The 26574-nt window shown below is 45.3% G+C and overlaps 1 protein-coding gene across 1 annotated transcript; it reads right to left on the reverse strand.

Moving 5' to 3' along the window:
• Positions 1–7110: 7110 nt before the first annotated feature.
• Positions 7111–26417, reverse strand: ATP6V0C (ATPase H+ transporting V0 subunit c). The gene is made up of 3 exons (XM_044433309.1): positions 26026–26417; positions 9604–9787; positions 7111–7979 (listed from the first exon to the last, which is right to left on the reverse strand). The coding sequence occupies exons 1-3, from the start codon at positions 26096–26098 to the stop codon at positions 7775–7777; spliced, it is 462 nt and encodes a 153-aa protein (XP_044289244.1). The 5' UTR covers positions 26099–26417; the 3' UTR covers positions 7111–7774.
• Between the last annotated feature and the right edge of the window lie 157 nt (positions 26418–26574).

The following is a 26574-nucleotide window of genomic DNA, read 5'->3' on the forward strand; positions in this document are numbered from 1 at the left end:
TTCTGATATTGTCATGACAAAGACAGCAACAGCTTGAGCCAAGGGCTGAGTCACTCAGACTGCAGAATGCTGCAAAATAATCTGTGTTGCTTTTGCTGCCCCTGCCTTTGCTAACAGAAGATTTGCATCCTCTCTGCATCCTCTCCCCAAAGCCATTGAAGCCTTGGGGCGGATTTTGTATGATGATAATGCCTTGCTTAGGGTTGTTTAACTTCGCTGTTGGCTTGGATTTCCTCTGTAGTTTTGACAGCGAAGGCATAATGCCCAAATATTGCTGTAACTGCAATATTAGAAACATAGAAACAGAGTGAGCCAGAAGGGGGCTCCTGGGCCACCTGGTCTGACCCCCAACTCCAGCCGGCTCCACTCACAACATGCCCACCATGTGGACGTCCAGCCTATCTTTGAACACCCGCACCGATGGGGCCTCAACCACCTCCTGTGGAAGCCCATTCCACACCCTCGGGGTCCTAACTGTCAGGAAGTGCTTCCTGGCATCCAAATGGAACCTTGGTTCCCTGAGCTTTGCTCGGTTGGAGCGGGTCCTGCCTTCCTCTGCAGGGGAGAACAGGTCTCTACCCACCTCCATGTGACACCCCTTCACGTACCTGTATGTCGCCAACAGATCCCCTTGCAGTCTCCTCTTCTCCAGGCTGAAAAGACCCAGCTTCCTAAGTCTCACCATCCTTATGGCCCTACACTGCACCGCTTCCAAGCTGTACGGAGATGCATGGCAATCCCTTGCTCCCCGCGGGGTGCAGCCGGTCAGGGTTCGGCATGAGACCGGTCCCTACTGCAGTGGTGCCCTGGAGCGCTGTTTTACTTCTGCTCATAGGACTGAGTGACCACATCCACCTGACATGGAGGAAAATAAAGGCGTGCACTCAGGAACCCAGCTAGGTTGATGAATGCACTGGCCCCCTCTGGTCTCACTTCCTTGGGTGTGCCCTGACAGTGTCTCCAATTTACTTTCTCCACAGAACTCAATGGGAGCCATGAAGAACCAAGCCAGTTCTCTATCTAAATAACCCCATCCCAGAGTATGCACGGCATCATTCTGGATTCTTTCTTGGTCATGCTAGATTGAGACATATAGATGGAAGCCAGGCTCTCGTTTTTTATTTGGGATGTTCAGTACTGCTCTGAAAACAAAATCAGGCAGAGGTATGGTGAGGGAACAACAGATGGCAAAAGAAGGGGACGGCAGAGAACGAGGTGGCTGGATGGAGCTTAAGTGGACTCGGGGATGGTGGAGGACAGGAAGGCCTGGAGGAGTGTTGTCCATGGGCATGCAATGGGTCGGGCGCGCCTTCGCAACTAGCAGCCACAATGGTGAGGGAACGCAGGAGAGGTCCTTGTGTCTGGTAAAAATGTTTGCCCCTTTCATGCAGCCTTGGGGAGTGTGTGGAAAACTTTTCAGCCTTAGGGTCTCTGGCCAGCTGAGCAGCCCCCAGGTTTAGGCAGAGTCACTTCTTATCTGATCCTGTTCACTGGAACTGCCAGAGACCTTCTGCATGCAAAACTCATGCCCTGTCATCATGTTCTGTGATCCTTCTTCCAAATATTCCCATCTTCCTTCAAAAATAATCTTTTTGTTTGGTTTGTATGCTTGAAGGTTGCCACATCTCTTTCATAATTTCACCCACAAGAACAGATGGGTGTGTGTGTGTGTAAGTGGTGGAAACTGTGATTAGATGCATGCATTTTACAAATTGTTATATACCATCCAGAGAGCTTTGGCTGTTGGGAAGTATAGAAATGAAGTAAATTGCTGAATTTCTGATTATTGCTTCTTCATCAAGAACTTATTTCAGTCCAGGTGAGTCCTGGTTTTCCTTCCCAGAGCTCTTGGGGGGGACTTGAAAGAGCTAAAAGGTGAAGGCTACACACACCCCACAGAAAACACAGTCTAACATCCAGCATTTACTGTCTGGTTTCTTCCAAAGAAGCTTGATGGCCTCTTAATGAATATTATGCATCACTAGCAAGGCTGTTTCCCTTCCTCTCTTTTGCCTGTCTGTCCCCCCCCCCCCCCCCCCCCCCCGCACCTGCACCCAAACCACTCTGCAGGACTGACTCACTCTACAGCACACACAGCTTCATGGCAACATCGAAACGGGGTGATCCACTCTGCTCAACAAACGAGAGCTTATCCGCAGGGCCAAACAGCACCTCGGCATCGTTTCTCCTCCTCCATGAAATGCCGCAGATGCCTGCATCTTGCAGTTCCCTATGCCCCCCTCCTCCCCTGCAAGGAGATCCATCCATGTACTTCCTTGGCAAGCTGGGATTGACTCAGAGCTTTCTGGTCTAAGCTGGGAAGCTTGTAAAGGTGAGGAGGAGCGAGTGAGTCATGGATTTCTCAGTGGGCTGATGCACTAGAGATGTCTGCTGATGTGATGAAGGGATGCCCTAATGAGGCCAGGAGGGGGTGGACCACGGAGAACACCAACTTAATCTGGGCTCTTGCCTTGCCTTGCCTTGTATTTTCCCTGCTCTTTTAGTTATTTTCTGTATGTCAGGAGAGTTCCTTCTGATAGTTTTGTGTGGCAGTGATCTTTGCTTCCTGGAGACTTCTGCTCTTTGGAACATTGTACAGACCTGTCGTTCAGCCGCAGTTGTGTGCTGCTGCTGCTGTCATCGTCATCCTGTCATCAGGTGGTGGTGGTGATGGGGCCATTTGGCCTTGCTTTGCCAATAAACGCAAGCAGCCCCCTCTGCAGCTTTGCCCTGTCTGGCTCCACAGCTTAAATATGGGTGTCTGGCCCAGTCAAGACCCTGTGCTAACGGTGCACGGGATCCTCGATCTCCAGATTCCTTCAAAGGCACATGCGAGAAACCCAACTGCCCCCAGTTCCAGCACTTCAACGACATATAAAGGGCAAACTGCAAAAGAATGCACCCATCATGCCGCTTCCGTTGTTGGGCCGGTCATGCATCCATTTCATCCTTTGGTACCTCTACCCAGCTACAAGGTACTGTGGTGTGGAGCAGCTTGGCAATGCTTTGCATGTTTACTCAGAAATGCTAGAATTGCCACTTTGGTCTCTTGCACAATTTACCGCAGCTTCTTTGAAACCCCAACCCTAATCCTCCAGAAGTTCTGGACTACAGCTCCCATCACCGATGCCCATGGGCCCTGTTGGCTGGGTCCACAGACGTGTTAGTGCATATACAAGGGGTCTGGCGTTTACCATGTCAGCAAATACAGGTGCTTGCTAGGAGGAAGTGGGAAATGACAGAAAGGGGCAGGGAGAAACATGTACAAAGTCCCGAGTTCCTTGGAGGATGAACAAGACAGAAATGTGATTAGCACTATGCTGAGCGAGCAGCCATGGCTCAGGGGTGGGGTGCGCTGTTTCCATGCCAACGGTCCCAAGGTCCTTCCAATCAGGGCTGGGAGAGACAGGTGTCTGAAACCAGTCAGCTGCTACCAGCCAGTCTAAATATTGTGCCAGGTGAGCCCACAGCCTGGCTTTCTCTGAGGCACCTTCCTGCACTCCAACCAGTTGTACTTCCTACTGTACAAAAGCCCCAAGGACCCTGGAAATGGAGAAAATGGCTGTTCTACACAGGGCAAAGTGCTGTTACTTCTAGTTACTTGCATTTCTGTTTTAACTGGTGCTACTGCCATCAAAACGGGCTGATTTTTCTACCCAGGTGGCACAGGAGTGTCCTCTCACACACAATCGCATCGTTCATGCATTACCCTACTATGTGCATCGAAAAGCTGCATCAAGAGCAGTCCTCTGGTTTCCATTTTGTGTGTGTGTGCGCGCACACACACACACTTTACTTACTTTGTGGGAATGCTTTATCATTGTGTGAGGGATAGGGAAAGCATGCAGTGTAATCTAATTTCTCCAATAAGGCCAGTTACCCATCCTGTTTATGCAGTTAGTCTTTGAAGCATGACCCACGAATTAGAAATGCCAGTGAGGTTTCCTAAGTGAAGGCTTGGAAGCAAACTGAGGTGGAAAGGTGAATTTTCTAATGTCACCCTCAAAGAGGAGGCAATTAGAAGGAATTACTGAATTATTCTCTAGTTTGGATTAAAATCCAAGACAGAGGGAAGCACCTGGTACTTCACTGCACTGGTGTCTGATTCCACATCAACCTTGAACAGCCAGTTTATTACTGAATGGAAATGGGGAGTCTTCACTGGTTTAATGGGGGCTCCTCTGTCATACTGAGCAAGTTAAATTCAGGTTGGTTTGGAAATTAGCCATTCCGTCTTGCAGTGGGGGAGGGGGAAGGGATTGCTTGTGCGGACTGAGGAAGGGAGGGAGCTAATCCTCTTCTGTGGGCGAGTACTTCCTTGATATACCCAATTCCTTACACAATAAAAGCACCTCACATTCTGTGCACACCCGACTTGTAAAGCTATGCGTTGAGCTAAGAGTTACTCATGGCTCTGCATAGTCAGCAAATTCATGTCAAGAGTTGCTCCACAATTTTATATACTAAAAAAGAGCCTGGAGGTGGCTTGACTCTACAGTCACAATTCATCACATTGCATTTGTATCCTGACATTCTTCCTGCAAGGAAGCCAACACAGCTTACATGAGCCTCTTCTTCCTGATTTTGTCTTCACAACAACCTTGTGAGGTAGGCTCACGTGAGAGTCTTGAGCTGAGACAGCCATGAAGCGCACTGGGCGACTTTGGCCCTAAGTGTAGACTAAAACCTGGTTCCCTCAGGAACCAATCCAACACTCTGAACTCTGCTACACAATACGTTTGGCTCTACACTACACACGTGCAAATGCCTAGTTCTCTGACTCCACCAACAGAAAAGGAGAGCATAAGATAAGCACATGCACTACACAGTTACATGGAATTCATTTTCTGTGCTGGGTATTCATAGTAGGGAGTTCTGGGTTGTTTGCATGTTCCCTGCCTTTCCCAGGATGATGGGATCAAGGTCTTGCAAACTCTGTATGCCTGTCATCTAAACATCACATCATTCTTACTATCTTCCTTTGAACTGAGTACTTTGCAATGGGAAATACTGAAACCTAAAGGAAAGGTCTGCCAATTCCATTTAGCCTGATTTGACAGCTATTTTATACTTGCACAAAGCTTTGGAAAAATGACAAAGAAAACAAGTTCACCTTTGACTGTGCGTCTGCTTCTACCAGCTGAAGAGGTTTCATTTCCAGTAATCATTTACAAAGCATGTGATGGTTATATCTGCATATCAAACTTTAGGACAGCCCTCAGCACTTAAAAACAATCTTCAGAGAGCTAAAGTAAATGCTGGATTTAGTGATCGTTCCAACAGAAAAGGCTCTAAATTTCAAAACATTTCTGAGTCTCAAATCCTGGAAGGAAGGAGGATATAAATATAATAAAAACTTTAAGAGCTACTCTGGAAGCCAAGATAGGACTTATTAAGCATCCATCTTTATGTCCAACTGCAAAGAACAAGACAGCCCCATAACCAGAAAGAACTGTACTGACGGCTTGTTACAAAATAATTTTGGGGGCAAGATCCTTCAGTAGAACCTTCCCTAATCTAGTGCCTAGCAGATGTTTGCAATCCTGAGAACTGCAGTCAAAAACATTTGGAGTGCAGCAGGTAGAGGAAAGCTACTTTCATTCGTGCTTGGCATGGGTTCCACTTCATACCACTTTCTCTTCAACATGGCAGTGTGGCTCCTCTTCCCCGTCAACAAACCAAGCAGGGGAAGCCCCCTCCGCATCTACAAAGTATCTGTGGAAGTCAAGTGTTATTCTGCTATGCAGAAACTGGCAAAGTTCCATGTGCATAAATTCAAGCCCAACTACTGCGGTTACACTTGATCAACTATCGGTTGGTGTTTGGGGGCCTTGATAATTTTTGGCTCTGGTTTTAAGGCGTTTCCTGTGTGGTTACATTGCAAAAATTGGCACAGTTGGATAAGTAATCTGCCAACTCGGTGCCACCGTATTTCAACAACATGCAGATGAACTGTGCAACATACCTACTTCCCTAATATGCAGTTGACGGCCAGGTCTTGATGTTTTTAGACTTGCTATTTCCTACTCTCAATATATGAGATACTTCCATAAGATACATAAAGGACACATAAATGTCAGCCAGAAAAGCTTATCCTTCAACTATTTTAGAACATTTGTACACCATGTGCTCAGGAACGTGGGAAGGAGTGGTGAGGTCAAGCAGGCCACAGAGCAGGTTCTTCCTTCAGACAGTAATCCGTAAGTGAAGGGAGTTCCCAAAGCGACTCTGAGATGGCACTTGAGTCACCCACCTAAGGACAGACATGGGCAGTTAGAGCAGGCTGTTCGATGCAGCACCTCTTCAGCCTGAAGGCCAAATCCCATTCGACAGCAGCTTTGAGGCTGCAGGTTAGTTGTTCGCCAGGGCCAAAATCCCCCTGCAGAACATCAACAGAACCTGTGCACTGTAGTTCAAAGCTCTCACGGCTAGTGGGTAAACTTTAAGAGAGTCACTTCAACTTTTAGAGAAAAATCTGCACAACAGCCAGGGGAAAAAAAATCACCAAATAATTGATGGTTGGAGGAAAGGGCATGGGGCCATTAAAGCAGGGCTGCACTGGGGCCACCAGAAGCCTACATTTGGCCCTGCTCCTGATTTGACACCCCTTCAGCAGGGGCCAAAGCAAGTCCCTCTGTGAGCTTAGTTCAGATCCAGGCCTCACCACCTTCCTGTTACGGTCCTTTGTAGTTAGTCCAGTTCAGAGAGAACACAGTGTTTACTTATGCAAGTCTACCAGCAGCTCTTCAAACATGGTCTCTTGTTTCTGTGAAGCCCTATTATGTGAGGTTCTGCTTATGTTTGTACATACGGATGTGCACTGTAGACGCAGCCTTCAAGATGCGAGGGCCGACCCTGCTGCCGCCCCCTGCCGAGTTCTGGGCAGAGGAGAGACCCAATGCTCGAAGAGAGTTATTCCCAGCACTGAAGGCTCTGTTGTGAACAAGCTGTGCTCCCGTATTTCAACAGTCTGCATCCTCATTACTTCTTGTGTTGCACTGAATAAGTTAGAGTAGCTTTTGAACAGAAGGTGTTTACATCAAGAGGGGCTGGATGGAATCCTTGCACCAGGAGCCCATCTCCCGGACAAATCACACCAAGACCCACCTCTTTACAATGATGTAGTGGAGGAAATTTTATTATCTGGAAACATATAACTGCGAAAACCCAACACTGGGTGCACAACTTTGATGCCAGAGCATACAGTTTTTTTTTACTACTGGGAACACAGGAGTGTCTCAGACATTTTGCTGCTTTGTAGAAACACAGTCTCACACTCCAACACAACGGCAATCTTTGAGAATCAAATTACATCCAAGGATTTCTCTGCACTTACAATTAACCCCACAGTGTATTAATCTATCTATATATGAGATTAATATATATAGCATGGGAAATTGAAAACTCTTGCTCCATATGTATGAACATGTCAAGTCTTATAAATAAAACATCCAGTGAAGAGAAAAAAGTTACCATTTCTAGTTCATATTTATACATAAAGTACTCTAATGGCAAATGGATGGAAAACTCTGCATGAGCTTCCCTCAAACCTCGCCAAGATGGCTTGAGGCAGCTCATCTGGTATTTAATATTGGAAGTACACACGAGACGGACAAGTCACTAACATACATTGCGCATTTACAAGAGATCAACTACCAAACTGATGACAACTGTACACATTGTGGAGAGACCATTTTCATTCTGGAGCTTAGGTTGTTGGTTTTTTTTTTTTTTCTCAACTTTTTGTTTTACATCATACTCTGTGGTATTTTTTTTACTTTGTGGAAAGGATGAGGGCAACAATGAGACCATACAGACCCAAGACTTCAGCGAAGATCAAGATCAGGATCATGCCAACAAATAATCTAGGTTGTTGTGCTGTCCCCCGAACACCTGCATCGCCCACAATGCCGATGGCAAAACCTGCGGCCAGCCCGCTGAGGCCCACACTCAGACCAGCGCCCAGCTGAAGGAAGCTCCTGCAAGTGAAGGACAAGGCAGGCAAGTTTAGTGGCAAGCTAGGCAGCTGTGATGGCGAAGAACTCCTTTTCCACTGGAAAAATTCTGCCTCCTCTAGTGAAGGCTAGGCTGCTAAGGAAGATCTTGAAAAAGCTTTGCTGGCCAAGCCAGTTATTTGGCCAGAAATTTATTATTATTCCAAGTTCTACTGTTTTCAGTGTGGAGATTTGGGCAGCAACTACAGCAGGGACTGCGGACAGGGCTGGTGATGTCTTTACAGGACAAGTATGCCCAGTAAGCCACAGGCTACAACTTCTCATGCAAGTTTAAAACCGGTTGGGTTTCAGTTCATTTCAGGCACACAAGGAGACTATCTATGCTTGTTGAAGTCTTGTGTAGCAGCAAGAGGATTAGTTTACAGACATGCTTCAAATTAAGTCTCACTAAATAATTCAGTGCTTAACCACTGCACTGTGTCTGTCAGAATTTACATATTTAAGTATTTTTGCCTCACTGGACCGAATGCAACACCGTGGTTAAAAAGAAATGATTAGAACTTAAAACTACTGACCAGAATGCCCAAGTGAAGAGCCGGCTGCGCAACAAAACCAAGGCAGGCCTTGGACTGTTACTTCAACAGCCGCCCTGCCATGGTGTTACATGACAAGCTACAGCTGAACATTTTCAAAAAGCAGTTTTTTGAAATACATCCTAAGTACTGAATAAGCCAATCCTTTGGATCCCAACTAGTCCCAGGGTTGCACTTGGGAACAGTTACCCTGTGAATGGAGCCCTTTTATCACAGCACAAGCCTTTAAATGTATCATTCTGATTTTGAGATCTTGGCATTGCTTTTGGACTTTGACCATTTTATTCAGCATTACATTTTGTATTAAACTTCTGTTATATTTGGGATTTTAATCTGAGAACTGACCAGAGAACTTTGGCTACCGAGCAGTCTAGAAATGTTGTAAATATGGATAAGTACATAAAACCCAGCATTATCCATACGGAAGTTTTTGACCTCTCGGTTGACCTCATTTGCTATAGCTGAGCCAGTCATTGTAAAACCTATCTTAGATGGGGTTTGAAGTTACATTTCTGTGCTGCATGGGGCAATTGCCAACAACAGAGACATAGCTAGTAATGCCTCCATTTTTAAAAAATGGTTGTCAAGCAGCACAGGGCAACATGCACTTCTGTTCATCACACACTAGTGATGTCCTGGATAGTGCTCTTTCTTGGGCCAAACATGGCAATACAAATGCTGCAACAGAATGCAGCTGGGTGGCTGTCCTGCCTGTTTGGCACAGTAGTTCATACCTTTAATTTTGAAGAATTTGCAACCAAGTTTAGTTATTTTGTATCTTAGAATGGATGAGCAATTCGGAGGGGCCTGGGAGCCACAGAAGTATCTGCAGTGGCTACAGAACACCCAAAGAGTCAGAATTAGCTTGTTAGGAAGCTAATTTTAACTGTTTTGGTGCTCTGTGGGCACGAGTGACAGCATCCCTCCCCCTCAAAAAAGACAGAATCTGGGGGAGAGCAAGGGCCTGTGTGTGACATGCCCCAAAATAGTTCTGAATATTTTATTACTATGATTTGAACGGTTTCCAATGCTGGTGATTCCCAGATGAGGCTTACCTATATAGTGTGATGGTATCTGTGAGGGAGTTGGCAATAAGGACTGCCACTACCAAGCCATAGATTGCTATAATACCCGCCATGACAACAGGAATGATGGACTTCATGATCAGCTCCGGCCTCATGACAGACATGGCTGCGATGCCTGTACCGCTTTTTGCTGTGCCATAGGCTGCTCCCAAGGCTGAAGAAAAGAAAGGCCACAAGTGAATCAAGTGAATCTTACCAGCTTTTAGGAGGAAGAAAAACAAATTTGCAACTACTTAAATGCTTTGACTCTACAATTCTCTTGAAATTTTAGCTTAAGATGCAAGACTATAGCAATTAAATCTAAATACACATACATTGGTTGATGTGCCATGATGTTTACAGTAAGATGAATCCCATAAATAATTCCAAAATTTAAGAACTGCCAAGGTCATTCCAACTATTTTGTCTTTCAGCAGCTTTATTAACCTTTGGAGTAGCAACGAAAATTCAAAGGACACTGTTAGATCAGATTAATTAATTCCAAGCTGACTTTCAACAGAAGAGATATGAATAAAGTAGCTTAGCAAAGTGATCTTGCCAGCTGGGTCAAGTATAAGCAGACTGTTGTTTATGGTACACTCGACTTGTTGGGATTCTTCCCACTTTTATCAATTCCAATGGAAAACTAACATTTTAGACCATTGTTAACTAAACTGTAGGTTACAGTGATGTGCAAACCAGGTCTCTCAAGTTCAGTTACAGTCCATGCTATCGTTCAAGGCATGAAGACTGCCACATTCACTCTTGGGAACAAAGAACTACCAATGACATTTTATCAAGAACCTCACTCTTCTACAGCAGAGGTGTCTAAGTCCACTCTAAAAAGTGTCTGTCAATGTAGCACGTTATTTTCACATAACCTACTAGACACCCATTACTCGGAAACGACTAAAATCAAAGATAAAATATGGACTGCATTCTGCTCTATGCTAATATCTCAAGCTAGAAAATTAAGAGCACCATCCCATACAGAGGGATAGCAAATGCTGCTTGAAACATGTACCAAATCATGGTCCGGTCTTAAGATGGCCGGAGCTCACTGTTTGTTATGGCAGCATTCCCATTATTTTTATCATGCAAACATAGATCACACCTAGATCACAGAAGCCAAAAAGGTCCAAGCTTGAGAAGATCCACCTCCTCTTTCTGCAATACTGCTGCAGCCTTCTCACTGAAGTTAATGATTCAAAGCAACACAACTCCTTTCCAACAACAGCCAGGAACTGTTCAAAGTCCTTTTTGCTTTGGCAGTATGAAAGAATGAAGGGTGCTCCGTGCACCTGTCTTGCATGTGTGAAGGCTTCAGGTTGTTTCTTCTCCATCGCCAGCTGAGCAATCACGGTTAGCCGGACAGGTAACTAGCCCAAAGCCTATTAGAATAGCATGAACTGGGTATGCCAATGGTTCAGTTCATAAGGGAGTTCCATATGCTCATACTTATTGATGTAATCATGCCTTCCTGTACTTGACTGAAGCACTGATACTTTGGAGTTAAATTTTAAAATTTTGTATGCCTTAAATACCACACCATATGGGCTGGGAAATTTATTTATTTATTTATTAAAACATTTTTATGCCGCCCCATTCGCCGAAGCCTCGGGGCGGCTTACAACAAATAAGTTAAATCATCATAACATTTTAAAATATATACATTAAAATAAATTACAAATATACAATATAAAATAAGCCAATGGATTACATGTTGGTCCACTCCCAAGAAGTTCCAAGGTGGCAGCCATAAATTCTGAACACTGCAATTATATTCTTCTACACCTTTCCCCCACCAAAAGAAAAAAAAGTGCCATCCATGGTGGTTAGTCCATTTAGTCCTATTTTTCCAACGCTAACGCTATGGAAAAAGCTTTGTATAACATGCCTATGTTGTCTAAATCTAGCCATTCTTTTAAGTTGATCTGTTGCTTGTTTATCAACCTCTGGCTCTGACTGCATTGAACAGAAGCCACATACTTTATTTCAGAGGTAGTCCAGGAAGGTATAAAAGTGAAACTGAAAATGGACCACACATTTAACAGCAAAGAAGTTTCTCCACTGAGATTTACCCCAGCAATGCTGCTTCCTCAGAGCATTGAATAAACAGCTGGGAAATAGATCAAGGGCCTCAGAGTTAAGGATCCTGCTGCAATGTTTCTAGGAATCGGCTTGTTTAGTATCTCCAAGCTTTGAGCTTGCTTACATGCCTCCTCTCTGGAGAAGCACTGGATTTGGTGCTCAGATCGAAGGTGAGATGACTGCTTTCTAGATTGTGAGAAGTTATTTAATCTTAGCATAACACTCATTTCTGGGCAGGTTGTGCTAGAAATCAAGGTATTCGTAACTTTTACACTAGCCTGTTTGCTCAGATTCAAGAGAGTCTTCAAATACTTTCATGCGTCAAGCAGAATAAGCAAGTGGGTTTGTTTCCCTTTTCGTTTTCAAAAATATATGTGATGCAAAGCAATTTATGCCACAAGACTTCCAGAATCAAGAAGTGCTACCAGCATGCAACCCTACAGATTTTTGACAAGTCCGGAGCAGATATGGGGGTTGCCCGTTTTTCCAGTTGGTCCACCTCCCCCCATGAAACACAGCCGTGAACCTCATGTTCTATTGCTGGGCACACCCAGCAGTCTGTGTCCCAAATGCCTGGTTCACAGAGAAGGGAAGGGTAGCCAGCAAAGCACAGAAAACTGGGTGGTCAGCAATCGTCTGATAGCCTCTCCTTTAGCGATTCACATTTGCTAACTGTGACTTCCTTGCCAAGCCAGATCTGAGATGTGCCGCTATCACTGCGGCTGGAAAGCTGATGTTGCGTCCTTCCTCTGGCCCACTGCCCCATGACGACATGGGGAGGGCCTGGCACCAATAGTGGCATGGCCCCCAAATGAGGGATCTGTGCAGGCTTCTTTCCTTCCATTTCCCTTGGCCGGGAGCGAAATCCACATTTTTAACATGCAAGAATAGTTACATTTTGAGCAGCAGTAATCTGACCTGCCTCTGTATGTGTTCTGCATGACCAGAGACAGAGATTGTCACAGGCGGTTTTCAGTTATTCAGTTTTATAGGTCTTCCAGCTACATGTGATCAGGCATGTTTTACACATATACACCCCACTTTTAAAGGACATCTCTGCCCCCTTTGTAGCAGAGCTAGAAGAGCAAGATGAGTATTAAGCACTTTCCAAAGTGCAATTGCTAAAGCAGGAGAAACTGAAGTGATGAGTCTCAACACATAAACCTGCCAATTTTGTCTGAAGGAGCAAGATGTGCGCACAGAAACAAATCCAGGTGTTACTGAAGTTCATTGATGTAGGAACATTAGGACAGTTTCAATAAAATATTATTTTCTTTTGGCAGCTTGTCAAGTTATAGCAAGCCAAGTGTTCAGGCTGGCAACAAATCTGAACAGGGCAGATGTTAAAACAAAACCTTCCTTTCGTATAGCCTGAAGTGCCTGAGCCTGCCTAATCTTGAACTGTAAGCAGGGTCGAGCCTGTTTGAAATCTGGATAAGTGACTTGTTATTGTGAACTGGCCAGAGAGCTTTAGTTATGGTCAGTATAAAAACATTAATTTCTAGCTTGGCACACTGCTATTAGATGCATGGCACCATCATACACATTAACAACTGTACACAAACAGCATTCTCCGGCTTTCCCTGTGACCCACTCTGCTTTAGGACAAGTCAGCCCCTTATGGGCTTGACATGAGGGCCCAATGAGGAATTATTCGAGTCCCACTGGAAGCTAGCAGCTGGCCACTCAGCAGCACAGTTTAAACCCACTGATGGTTTTGCATTCTACTCCGACAGAATCACACTGTTCTCAAACAGTGAATATATCGACTCTGCCTATTGTCCACACATTTTTCCCATCTCATGGGGGTGTGTCTGGAATCAGTTCCAGACACTCAACAGGCCCACAAATGACTTTCCATGTGATAGAGGAGTGCAGCAAACTACTTTTGGAGGAAAATATACCAGCTATTGGTATAAAAGGCATTATACCCCTCATGAAGCTAAACAATGATGTAAGAGTAGGTTTTATGGTAAGAAATTATGGTTACTATCCATGGAGCTACTTCAGGCACTCTTAAGTGGCTAGTAGGATTTGAGTTCTCCCCCTCTGAACCAAAAGCTCTGTCATACCAAGAAACTCCCCTCCATTAAAAATCGCTTTGCACTGGAGTTTGCTACCTGCAAAGTTCAAGCCCCTTTCAGACTTGATGCTAGTTGTCACGAGCCAGGTTTCCCCTCTTCTCACTTCCAGAACACTCTTCTCTGGCAAAGCTCTTTATCCTCCAGTAAGCACAACCAAGAAAGAATGAGTCCCTGAGCATACCCAGAGTAATTCATTGAACCCAGTCTAGCAACTACTGCCCAGCATTCTCCTTCTGAGTACTCCTGGGATGTCCCTTTGAAGGCGGGCAAACCTTCTGGCTACAGCCCCTCTAGCTGGTCAGCCTGTCTCGCCCACCACTGCATCATGGAGTCAAGAGTTGTGCCAGGCTCACCTACTTGCAGTTTTCCCCACACCCCCTCCCTACAACTGTAAATCCCGACTATTCTCAATGTCTACCTGAACCTCTTGGGAAATAAACCGCTCTGCATCACCCATTTCAACACCTGTGAAAACTGGTTCACAGGATCCCTTGTCACTTGATGAGTCTGTATCTGCCTGCCCTTGGAACAGGTGCCAAGAATAACTCTTCCTTTCCTTCCCAACTCTAGTCATGAGTTTTAACCTATAGGAAGTTATCCTATATAGGAGGTATATTTAAATTTCAATCTCAGTTGAGAAAGACACAGTAAAGATCACACTCTTAGGCAACAAGGAGTCGCATTCTAGTTTTCCATCTTTGGCTGCAAGTAAAACTGGTTACACAGCCTACAAAATAGCCACTCAGAGGAGGAGACCTTGTGGCTTACCAGGGCACATTTAAAAATCTAAGGTAGCCAAAAAAAACCCTGAACAGGAAAGACAAGAACCATGCTCATGTGGGTGAGAGAAGAAAGTAGAAGGTAAAGAAAGAATATGGAAGAATAGGGGCTGCTTCACCAAGTCACCCAATTCACAGACCAAACTGCATTCAGAACATGGATGCCAAAAGATAGTGTTGCTTCCTGCAGGAAAAAGGAAGCGAAGAAACAAAAGGGTGCAGGTAAGCAAGGAGAGAGGAAACAGGAATGGAAGATGTCTAGTGCATGGTACAATTAGTTAATGAAAGCCAAGGTAAGCACAGTGGGGATGTTACCTACCCTGCTGAGTGGTAAGCTGCTGCTTACTGCACTTCACTGACATACAAGTACATTACCTGCTAGTCTTTCTGCATAACTTCCTTTCAAGTCTATACGGCTCCGCACCAATCACTTTCTTGCCAAGATTCAGGGAGAAGCAACCTGGATGAGAGGCCACAAGTGTGCCCCATCTCCCACTTTTCAAAATCCAACTCTCTCTACACCCCCAGCTGCAGCCTAGTGACCGCCGGATGATTTGAACTACAACTTCCAGGATTCCTGACTGCTTGGCCATGCTGGCTGGGGCTGATGGGATCTGGAGAGCAGGAGCAGGCTGCCTTAAGTGGTTCCACAAAAGCAGCAAGTAGGTCCCACCACCCTTTTGCTATTCTGTATAAGTCCTTAAGTCCAAACATTCAATGCAACATTCATAGGCAAAGTAGGTAATGCCTATGTTAAGTCAAAGCAGCTGTAGAATGGTTTCCTCCCTAAATTTTCACCAAAGAAAGTTGCAGTGTTTGAACCACATAAAAAATATCACACTAGGCAGTGATGAGGGAGAAAACAGGCTCTGAAGTCTATTTAAAACACTGTATGACTGATTATCAACTAGAGGAAATGCAACACTGGGAGAAGGCAGAGGAGGAGGAAGGTGTGGCTGGCTGGAATTCCCCAGAAGTCCACTTGTACGGTACGAGGGGGTGCATATCAAGTACTAGAAAGTGTTTTGATACATACTCTCATTTGAAGCCAGTTTCATAAATGAAAAAATGAAAATTGGTCAATTAGTGCAGACTGGAATGGCAATACCTTTGGTAAGAGGCCATCTCCCAATACTAGGTTCTCATTAAATATCCAGGTTACTTTGAAAAATGATGATTGGAAAGAGGATTCAGAATGACCTCAGTAAGTTCGAGCATAGAATAATCCAGACCAAATCATTAAACTGAGTGAGGACTGACAACTGTTCTGGCAGACAGAAATCTAAGAACGAGCTGCTAACAGAGGTCCTGGTACAAGTCATCTTGCGGAAAGGTAGGAGGTGCCACCCGTTGCATGAGCATGTAGATGACAGCTCTAATTTTCCCTTCACCTTCAGCAGGTGAGGCTGTGGCTGTGCTAAACCACTGCCCGGCTCCATTAATGGGCTGGGTGAGGGCTAACAAACTGAAGCTCAGTCCAGACAAGGCTGAGATGCTATTGGGGCTGGTTATTATTATTATTATTATTATTATTATTATTATAACATTTCTATGCCGCCCCTTGCCGAAACCTCGGGGCGGCTTACAACATGATAAAATACATTGAAATACAATAGTACATAATAAATTACCATTAAATATAACAATACAAAAAATACATTGATTTACAAATACAAAATTAAAATTATCAGTATAAAATAAAAATATAGGAGGAGAAAGAGAAGGAAGAAGAAGTTGCCCAGGCCAGATCATATGTTTTAACAATTGAAATGATGTTTAAATAAAAAGGTCTTTACCTGGCGCCGAAAAACCAGTAACGACGGTGCCAGGCGGACCTCTTTGGGGAGTGAATTCCATAGGTTGGGCGCCACCGCAGAGAAAGCCCTCCTCCGGGTACTTACTCTCCTAATTTCTTTCATGGAGGGTTCTCGGAGAAGGGACTCTCCCGCAGATCTCAAAGGGCGGTCGGGCATATACGGACGTAAGCGCTCGTGCAGGTAGCCAGGACCCAAGCCGTTTAGGGCTTTGTAGGTCATAATCAACACCTTGAATTGGGCCCGGGTTCGGTTCCTCGGACTGGGTAGAGGGTGCTTAACCCATTCCAGATGGGGTCACACTACCCTTGAAGGCCTGTAGCTTTGGTGCTCTGTGATTCAGCTCTTTCACTTAAGGTCCCAGGGACAGGTGGTCCGTCTACAGTCCTATATGGACTGGACTAACATGGGTTTAAGAATCTGTGCTCTGGTAATCTGAGCTAGGTTGCTGCCATGTGCTCTATGTGAGGTTGCCTCAAAGACAGTCTGGACAGGTTGTGCAAAATGCAGCAGCTGGAGTACTGACAGATGATCCAAATGGCCCAAACCTAACACCAAATCTGGTCCACTGGCATTGGCTGCCTATATACTCCAGAGCCTGATCCAAGTTGTGGATTTTTACCAATAAAGCCCCACATGGCTTGAGACCACAATATCTGATGAAGCACTTCTTCCAATTGAAATGTCCTCAGACACCAAGCTCAACATCGGAGACCTTCCTCTGAACTGCACTCCAGAGGAGCCTTGGCTGGTGGCAACAGGGAGGAAGGCCTTCTCTTTGGTAGTCCCCAAATTATGGAATCATTGCCCCACCAAGGTCCAACTGTCACCTATTTTTACTATCTTTTCAGTACTGGGCTGGGACTACCCTCTTTGCTGAGGCAACGACCAACGCCGAATAGCACTTGAGCTGGGGGAGGTAGTGTCAGGTTTTGTATATAGAGCTGCTTTAACTGTAAAGATGTGTGGGCATGTGGGTGTGGGTGTGTGGGGTTGTATTGTCGGGTTTTTTAAAATGTTCTTTTATATTGCATTTAGTTGTATAGATTACTGTTGGCCAACACGCAGAAATTTTCCATTAAACAAAGCACTTTCAATAGCTCAAAAGCCTATAAAATTTCAAGAACACAGAATGGTCACACAAAGAATGCAATGAAGAGTTAGTCATTATGCTTTAATAAAGACACTGATTGTGTCCTTGTATAATACAAAGTGGAAGTACTTGGGAATCAGTGTTACTTTACGAATAGTAAACTGCAAATAGTTACGAATACTTAACATTGATTTGTAAAGTACAAAATAAACAAGGAACTATAAAAATATGAAATTATCTTTGCTTACTTTAACAAGTTACTGAACATGGGCCACTGCAGATAGCCTGTATATGCAAACTGCTTAGCAACTGTGCCAGAAAAGCCTGATTTTAAAATACCTCTAAATTTATTTGAAACATGGTGCTGGAGAACTTAGTCAATGGCCTGGACCAACAGAAAGATGAACAAGTGAATCTCTAATCAAGTCTGGGCAGAACTTTTCCTTGGAAACAAAAGTGACAAAACTGAGGCTATCATACTTCAGGCAAATCATGAGAGGAAGAGATTCCCCGGGGAAGACAACCATGCTAGGAAAGGTCAAAGGCAGGAGTAGAAGATGACCAAGACCAAATATGAAATAGCTCGATTGCATAGAAGAAGCCACAGAGTTTACAAGAGCTATGCAGGAGAGTCAAGAACAAGCCATTCTGGAGGGCATTCATTCATAGGACTGTCATAAGTCAAAGATGACTGGATGGCCCATTAAAAAAGCCCTGAAGTATTTGCTTTTGGACTGGAAGAGAGAAGCAGCACACAAATTGCTCTTAAAACAGATCCTTAAATGTAGATATATTCTATATGTCTGACAGAAACAGCTGCAAAGGAGGCAGTAAAGCATCTATGTACATTATAAGCTCCTCAAGTGTTCTGGGTACACTGATAATATAAAAAACCCACTGGATTTGCTTTTAAACTTACTTCCATGAATGAATCAGACTTCATTCACATGGGCTTTTTCTTCCCCTATTCCTCTGCAATCCCCCAAAAGTCCACTCCTGGGAAACTGAGGGGTGAAGCTGCAGGGACAGCTGGTGGAACTGAACATTTACCTCCGTTATTTGAAAGAACAGGCAACTCAGGATCTGAGTCAAGGAAGAGCGCATAAAAGTCAATCAGAAATGGTTACTGGAAAGGTTGGCCAAGACAACCAGCACCCCTCTTCTGCTATCCAATACTCTTGCTGGACACTACTCAAAGCTTTACTTAAAGGCTATGTATCATCAGTTCAACCTCAGTATTATTTCCTAAATTAAAAATCAATCCACCTGCTATTTTGAAATGGACTTAAGAGATTAGCTTCTATTATAGCAGCTTTTCAAGCAGCCCTGATGTTTTTGCTCTAGCTAGAGAAAAGCTTGCATATACAGAAAGCAAAGTTTTTGCAAGCTGGACAGAAAAGCTGTCAAGGGCACAAGCAGACTCATCCCAATTAGCTTCTGAGCTGAAGGGTGCACCTGAATAAAGATACTGCAGGGCCATGAAAAGGCAAGAATACCATGGCTGACAGATCAGGTCGCCCACCCTTTAGTTTAATCATGTTCACAATGGGTCCTATAGCAACATATAAGTGATGCTGACACTTCCTACCATAAAGATGCAGCTGCTATTTGCCTTCTATAATTTCATTGCTCTTGTAATGCCTCATGAGTGTTTCTACTGATCATTTCATGTTGTGTGAAGGTTTAAGCAGCAGGTGTTTAGGGAAGCTTGGGAAACCCTGGTCATGTCAAAACAGATTACAAGCTACTGGGTCTGCAATATGCTGCTTCTGCCCCTAATCTTTTCCAGGATCCAAGCCTGTAAAGGGTAATGAGAGACTAACCATTACAACTCTGCTCACCTCTCACTGAAGAAATTTCACAAAGTTGACACTAGTATCCAGTTGACTAATTACATAATCAGCCTGCCTTATGTCCAAATCTGAAGACTATCCTTTCTACCAAAGCGATGGAGAACTTTCAGACTGCTCCGTTTCTACAGATTCTCTCAGTTGACTAGGGGAAGATTTGCACCACAAGTTAAGCGTTTGCTTCATAGGCACTGGCTTCCTTTAAGCAACAAGCGACTATACTGAACAGTGTTGTTCTGCAGTGAATCTATGCTCCACCCAATATGCACCCTGCAAGCCACCCTGAAGCTTCCTCGAGAATTTTGAACAAGCAAGTTCTTGGTTGCTCCACCCTTATTTCAAGGAAGCATCTTCCTTCTCGTTTCTTTGCAGCTCAAAGTAGCCACAGCCAAACTTTCCCCCTCACATGCAACTGCTGCTGAAGCTGTTTCTTACAAGAGCTTAGGACAGGCATTCCCAACCTGGTGTCTTCCATATGACCTGGACTACAACTCCCAGCATCTGGATGGCACCAGGGAAAGCTGGTTTCAGGGATCCCGTTCTTTCAGTTTGCCTTGTTTAGGCAAGCAACATCACTCAAACCTTCTGGCGCTGAGGCCAACAGGGACGTGAAGTATGCATGAAATATGAAGATCACCCAAAGCAGCAGGCAGTAAAAGGAGAGGATGCCCCATGATTAGCAGGGATTTAAAGCTTACCAAGGATGTATGAAATGTATCTGGAAGTGTTCTTTGGAGGGCGGAAAACTCGAAGCACTTCCCATCTAGACACAAGAGCAACTCAGAGCATCAGGGCTTCAATGGCCTAGATTTTGGGGCTGCAGTGCTACCTCAACAAAAAGTCCCCAGCTTTCACTGAGCCACATGGCTTTTCCCTTCCTAAGGTAGGGACAAGTGTGCAGTAAAAGATCCTCGCCTATGGAACAGGAAAATGTCAGATCCTGCCAAATGCTTGCAATTTTCCTCATCCACCCATAATTTGTCCCAAAAGGGACTGTCGATCATGCAACATCATGGCACAGCAGGAGTCATCTTCAAGGCTACCACTTCCAAGTAGCTCTGAAAGCTTGACTAGAACTTCCGCTGTTAAGACCATATGGACTGCATGGTCATACAATGCATGCAGCTAGGACTGAAAGCAAGATGGCTGCCTTCAGAAAAGCAACATTTATGCCAACACAATCTTCTCTTGGATGAACAGCTTGCTCCAAGGACTAAAACATGGACTACTTGACGAAATGATGGCATGTTCTCTTGGACACAGATCACAGCAGTCTTGGATACTGGTTGTATTGTCTCAACGTGAGTAGAAGCCTAACCAGGTTAGGTGTCACTAATATGTTCCTATGGGGATGAGTTCTAGAAGTTAATTATACTGAAAGTTTATAAGCTGAAACGTGACATGAGTACAAGGAGTTAAAGATTTAGTCTTCCCTTCCAAATAATTTTGATGCAGAATATGGTCACATCCGTTTCTAATCTAGTATATTTCATTAAAAATTGACGATCCATTGCTGACCTGGATTGCGGGGGGAGGGAAATGGTTGGGGAACTTTGTCAGTACAGGTGGGAAGGACAGGCTTGCAACTCTGCAGTGACCAGCTCACAGAAACAATACACTGTAAAGTCTACGTACAGGATCTTGTTTGTAAGATGCTAAAAGTGGAAGAGGCCATTTCATCAGCTTCCATCTTTTTACAATAATCTGATAAGCTAGTCATCTTGAAAGAAGAAATGAGCTCTCCAGCATGCACTCAGCGGTGAAAACTAAATACCCAGTTTGCGTGGATTTAGAAACAGAGAAACAGAATGAGTCAGAAGGGGTCTCACGGGCCATCTTGTCTGACCGCCCCAGTCTAGCCAGCTCCGCTCGCGACATGCAGAGCAATGGTTCTTTACGGAGTAATGGCTCAGACACTGAAGCTATGCAAGCACTTCCGTAACCAGTCCTGTTCATATTTGGCTGCAGGAGATATTCCTGTGCAACCCCCTGAAGATTCCCAGTGCATCCCTTAGATGGTTCTTTCATTGGACAAGCCCTTCTATGCATGCAGTACGGCTATACCAGTGTTTGGTTGCAAACATCACAAGTAGGAAGTTTGACGTGACTCAATGTGCAGTATTTCTGCTTACTGCTCATTTCTGTTTCTTCTTGTGTGCAAGTATCTTGGTCATCCATATTACATGGAAAGATTAGAGAGTCACATCACTCACAGGCATATGACAATTATCCATACATCCAATGAAGCAGGAACACTCCACAACCGTTCCTTGAGGTTGGAGAGCCATCACTTGGCAAGCACCGCTAAACAGAGCTGATCCCCTGAAGGTCACAGTGGCCCTGGCTTCACAAAAAATTATCTGCCACCACAAGTTTTGCCAGTCATGACCAGCGTGGGCTATACGAGCTGTTTACTGTCATCACAAGGTAGTGCACAGGGCTACAGGTGTTTATACAACAGTTTCTGCCTCAAACCAGCTAACTCAGAACAAGGCTTGAACTTCTTGGTAAAAGGCTGGTCTTGACGGCTCATAATGAACTATGGGATGCGGCCTTTTTGCTTACAGTAAGCCAGGGCACTGCACAGTGACAATCCCATTAAATCACTCATCTCAAAGCACTATGGGTCTGGGATGTCTGCTTCCTGCAGGTTTTCTTGCCTCTTACTCTGAAAAGAACAGCCTTCAATGCCAGTCCCATTTCACCAACAGACTGCCAGTTAAGATGCTCAGGTATTTGACAGAACACCCACCATGAAACAGCTTCTGTCCAGCACAGGTTTAACTAGAAAGAGTTGCAGAATGGAAGCGTCCTGAGATGGTATACTCCATCTGCAGAAGAATCATCAGTGCACTTTTTTTAAACATATGCACTGGGACCAGACTTGCTAAGAAGCACTCTCAGTCAGGAGGAAGCGCCAGCTGTTTGGCCAGTTCTGTGAAAAGCAAGCACTGGTCGATTACCACTGATCCGTTGACAGGCCTACCTCAGCCAACAGCAGGATTCAATTCCACCTCAACTAGTGGGTGCTGCAGTACAAGACTTCTGTTCACTGCTTCAGGAGACAGTGGCTGTGAGATGAGAACCCTAATCTTAAATTTATATTCAAGCTTTCTAGACTAGCCTTCTTCCAGCTACAAATGATTCTGGAGCATATCCTAGACATGGGCGGTTGACCAATAGACCAGAGATGTGGACTCCATTTATCCAACAAGCAAAGCCAATGGTGATAGGATCCGTAGCTCAGCTGAAGCACTGCAGGTTGCCCACATCTGATCTAAGGCATCAGAGCTAGGCCTTTTGGGACGAGCTATCAGTACAGAAACTGCAAACATTGTTAACAGCTCAATGTAGTTACACAGCAAAGGGAAGAAAGTGGCAGGCACACTATCTGCTTAAAACCATGTTGGCCATTACCAGTCTTCTCACTGTAGGACCTCAGAAATCCTGGAACACAGATTAAAAGGCACTTTGAGCCTCTCACTGGTTCTACAGCTGATTGTCACTAAAATGGAATCCACTGAGTCTCTGCTGCCGTTGACTAAAAGCCCTCATATGTAGGCATTTCTGCATAGGGTGGAAAGACGGCAAGATGTGTGCTGAAACAGGCAGATATTGTGTCACTCGTTCATCCCAGCACGAGCATGAATAGCCTATTTATCCTCCCAAGCCAATGCTAATACCTTAAAGCTACTGCCATTTCACTGCAGTTGTTCGCAAGATCAAGCTATCAGCTGCTGGTTTACGACTTCAAAAAATTAACCACAGAGGCACATTAAAAAGTCAGCAAGCTTTTAAAAATTAAGTTATCTTACATGAGCAAAGTTCTGAACCTGGACCTGAGAATTCACAAATTTCCTGTGTCATGAACCCCCTTTGCTCACATAAATTACAACAGTGTATTTTACCAAATAAGTATGAGTGCTTGCAAACTATATCTCTGCTAAACATGGTCTAGAAAACATTAGTACTATACACTGTGCTAGATAAGAAACATCAGTTGTATAGCTACAGCCATTTATCCCTGATAATAAGTACCAGCACAGTTGCAGTGGTTAGACTGAGTACCACCAGGGAAAGAGGTTCTAATCTCCACTCAGCCAGAAAGAGTGCTATATGACCTTAGGTCAGTTACTTTCAAATTAACATATCTCACAGGCTTGTGTCAGTGTAAAACGGGTGGAGAACTACTGTACGTTACCCTAAACTCCTTGGAAGATACAATGAAATACAGAATTTAAAAAGTAATTTGATGAAAATGGCATTCTAACATAATTCTAACATAGTTAGAAGTATTCTAACATAGTTTAACAGTCTAGCTGAACTCTATCTAGGAAGGTATTTTGCTGGGAAGACAACTTTAAACAATCCTATGGATGATTACCAACTTCAATGGAACCTACTGCCAATTATAACCCAAATAATGCAAGAAATTATATAATAAGTTACAGCCATGTTGACACTAAAGTACAATTTGTTCTGTACATCATTCTCAGAATGGAGAAATCCAGGATTAGTTCAATAAGTTTTCAGGAGGCAGCAGTATTTCAGCAAGACGCATATTTTAAATGGCTGTATGCTTGCAACTGAAGCACTAAATTAGTTGTTTCTATATTTTGCAATTAGTACTAGCAATACTGTTGACCCTCTCTATCTAAAGTGGCCTTCCCCAACTTTGTGGCCTTCAGGGGCATTTGCACTGCAACTCCCAGAATTCCCATACAGAAGGTCCATTGATTGGGAATTCTGGATGTTGCAGTCCAAATGTGTCTGGAAGTCACAAGGTTGGGGAAGGCTTATCTAAAGCCTTTCATAGGTATGGTTTAAACTACGTTTTGGAGGAGTTCAGTTTGATCCAAGGTAATTGACAACTCCTACATGCTTTCTACTATGTTTGATGTGTCCATGCCATTAACCATGGACTTCTGGAGAAATATATACACAAATTTGAATGTAAGAACTAAAAATTGAACAGACAATAATGGAAGAACTATCTGTTTGTGGTCCCAGAAATTTAGCACTGTTATGCACCAAACAGGCAATAGTCATTATTCATTCTAGCAAGATTTAGCCTCCACTTTATTAGATACTATAGACACTGTCAGTACAGTCACGCTCAGAATTTAGGCTGGCTCCAGTAAGAGTCTGATTTCTATTTCACATGCTAGCCCTGCTTAAAACTGAATGCTGTGTCAGTTTAACAAGTGAGTGTTTAGCTGGTAAGTCCATACTGCAAATTAAGAATGTCACTGCTGAGATGGCCTTTTGTGTACAGGCAGCTCCGCCTGGGCCTTTTAACACAAACTGTTCAACTGCAGAGCAACCACTCTCCTTTGATAGGGCTTTGAAGAGCAAGCCACAATGCAAGCTATAACTCTGCAAAGATAAGCTACATTTGTTATCAAGCCAAATAGCACACATCCCTCTTCTGCTGGTCGGAGGGAAGATGTTTCCACCTCACCGGCATGAATGGACAGATTGCATGGCATAACCTAGCCACGAGTTAATTCAACCCTCCTAAGATGGCATGCAGGGAAGCAGCCTCTTCCGTCTCCCCTCCCTGCAGTCACATGGCCAGCCAGGGGCTCCTCCACCAGCTGATTCTCATCGCCTATGATGTCACCCTCGTTGCCCCACTGCATCTCCTCCTCAAAGCAATGGCATTTTCTCCAGCTCCCCCCACAGCACTTCTAAATAGCCTGGATGAACCAGTTGGTAGGAACAGGGGCAACAGAAAGCGGAAAGCTTCTGAAAGAACACAGCCATTAAAAAAAGGGAGAGAGGTTGCAGCTTGCAGTGACGGGAGTGACAGGAGCGTGTCCAGCTTCAGATGAGCTTTCGCCCCCGCACTGCTCTCTCTATCACTCAGGCTGGAAACACCTCTACAGCCATTAGGCAGCAAGAAGAGGAAAGCGGGCCGTGCTGAACTGGGGCAGCCTGGAAAAGGGAGGGCACCTGCATTTACTTACCTTGAGGAAAGCATAAATCAGAGGGAAAGGCAAGCACTGGAGAGGCTAACATTCAGCCACATACATACCTATCATCATAGCTGGGTTTTTTTTTTTTTTTATTAAGAGTCTCTAGATAATTGAAGGCGGGCTCCAGCAGCAAAAAGAACAGCCCCTTTAATGGCACCACCATCTCCAAGCAGAGACGAAGACAGACATCAAGGAGCCTCCTCATTTCCCCAACTCCTTGGGTCTGGCCCCTGCTCATCAGGTTTTTGCAGGCGGTGGAGTGGAAAAAGATGCTGCTGCTGCCAGATTCATCTTTTTCCCAACAAGGTGGAGATTAAGGGCAGCTTGCGCTGCCTTCTCCCCTCCCCAAGGTGCAAAGCAGAAGACAGGGAAGATGGGTTCGTGGGGGCGGCATCACGAAGGACGCAGGACGAGCACGGTGATGGAGGAAGCCTGACGGTGCCTCTCCCCGAGACGCACTAAGGCAAGGCTGGGCAGGCAGCCACGGTCTCTTCGCGAGGGGGCAGCCTTCGGGCCAAGCCACGGCCCAGATGCCCCCTCGCCCCCACTCCCTGCCATCCCTATGCCAAAGGCGGGTGGGCCTGAGTCACAGCACGGTCAAGAGCCGAGCCCGGCGCCGTTCCGGCCACCAGGACGACACCCAGCCTGGTTACGCAAGGCCACGGCAACGCCACGGGTTCGCCCCCCGGCCCCCACCCCACCCCGGCCCGATCCAGTGCCTCACCGCTGAAGACCATGGCAGCCGAGGCGCCCATGACGGCGAAGAAGGGGGAGTACTCGGGAGCAGCAGCCGACATGGCGGAGCCGGGTCGGAGAGGAGGGGGGGGCAGCAGGAGCAGGCGGAGGCTACGTCGGCGCCGAGCTGCACCCGGAGGAGGACGGGCGGTCTCCTAGTCCTCTACCAGCACTGCTTCGCTCCTTTCCTCCCTCCGCTGCCAGGGGCTAGTCAAGGTCCTTGTGAGCGACAGCAGGAAGAGGGCAGAGCAGAAAATAAAACCGGCCAAGCGCCACAGCGGCCTTGCTGAAGGGGGGGGGGGCGGCGGCGCTCTCCACCCGCTCCCTCGTCCGACGGCAGAGGCGGCTTCTCCGCGGCGATCGCGAGTCGCTCTAAATACCCAGCCTCCGCAGGACAAAATGGCGGCAGCCCGAGGGTCACGTGGCCCGCAGTGGGCCCCTCCTCCGCCGTCCTCACCGCGCTGTACCCTCCGCTCTTCATACTTCGGACTACGCCACGTTCAAAGTGCGTATAGGGGAGCAAGAAGGATGGTTGGTT

The sequence above is a fragment of the Varanus komodoensis genome, unplaced genomic scaffold (assembly GCF_004798865.1).
Source record: "Varanus komodoensis strain SLA01 unplaced genomic scaffold, ASM479886v1 scaffold26, whole genome shotgun sequence".
Lineage (NCBI taxonomy): Eukaryota > Metazoa > Chordata > Lepidosauria > Squamata > Varanidae > Varanus > Varanus komodoensis.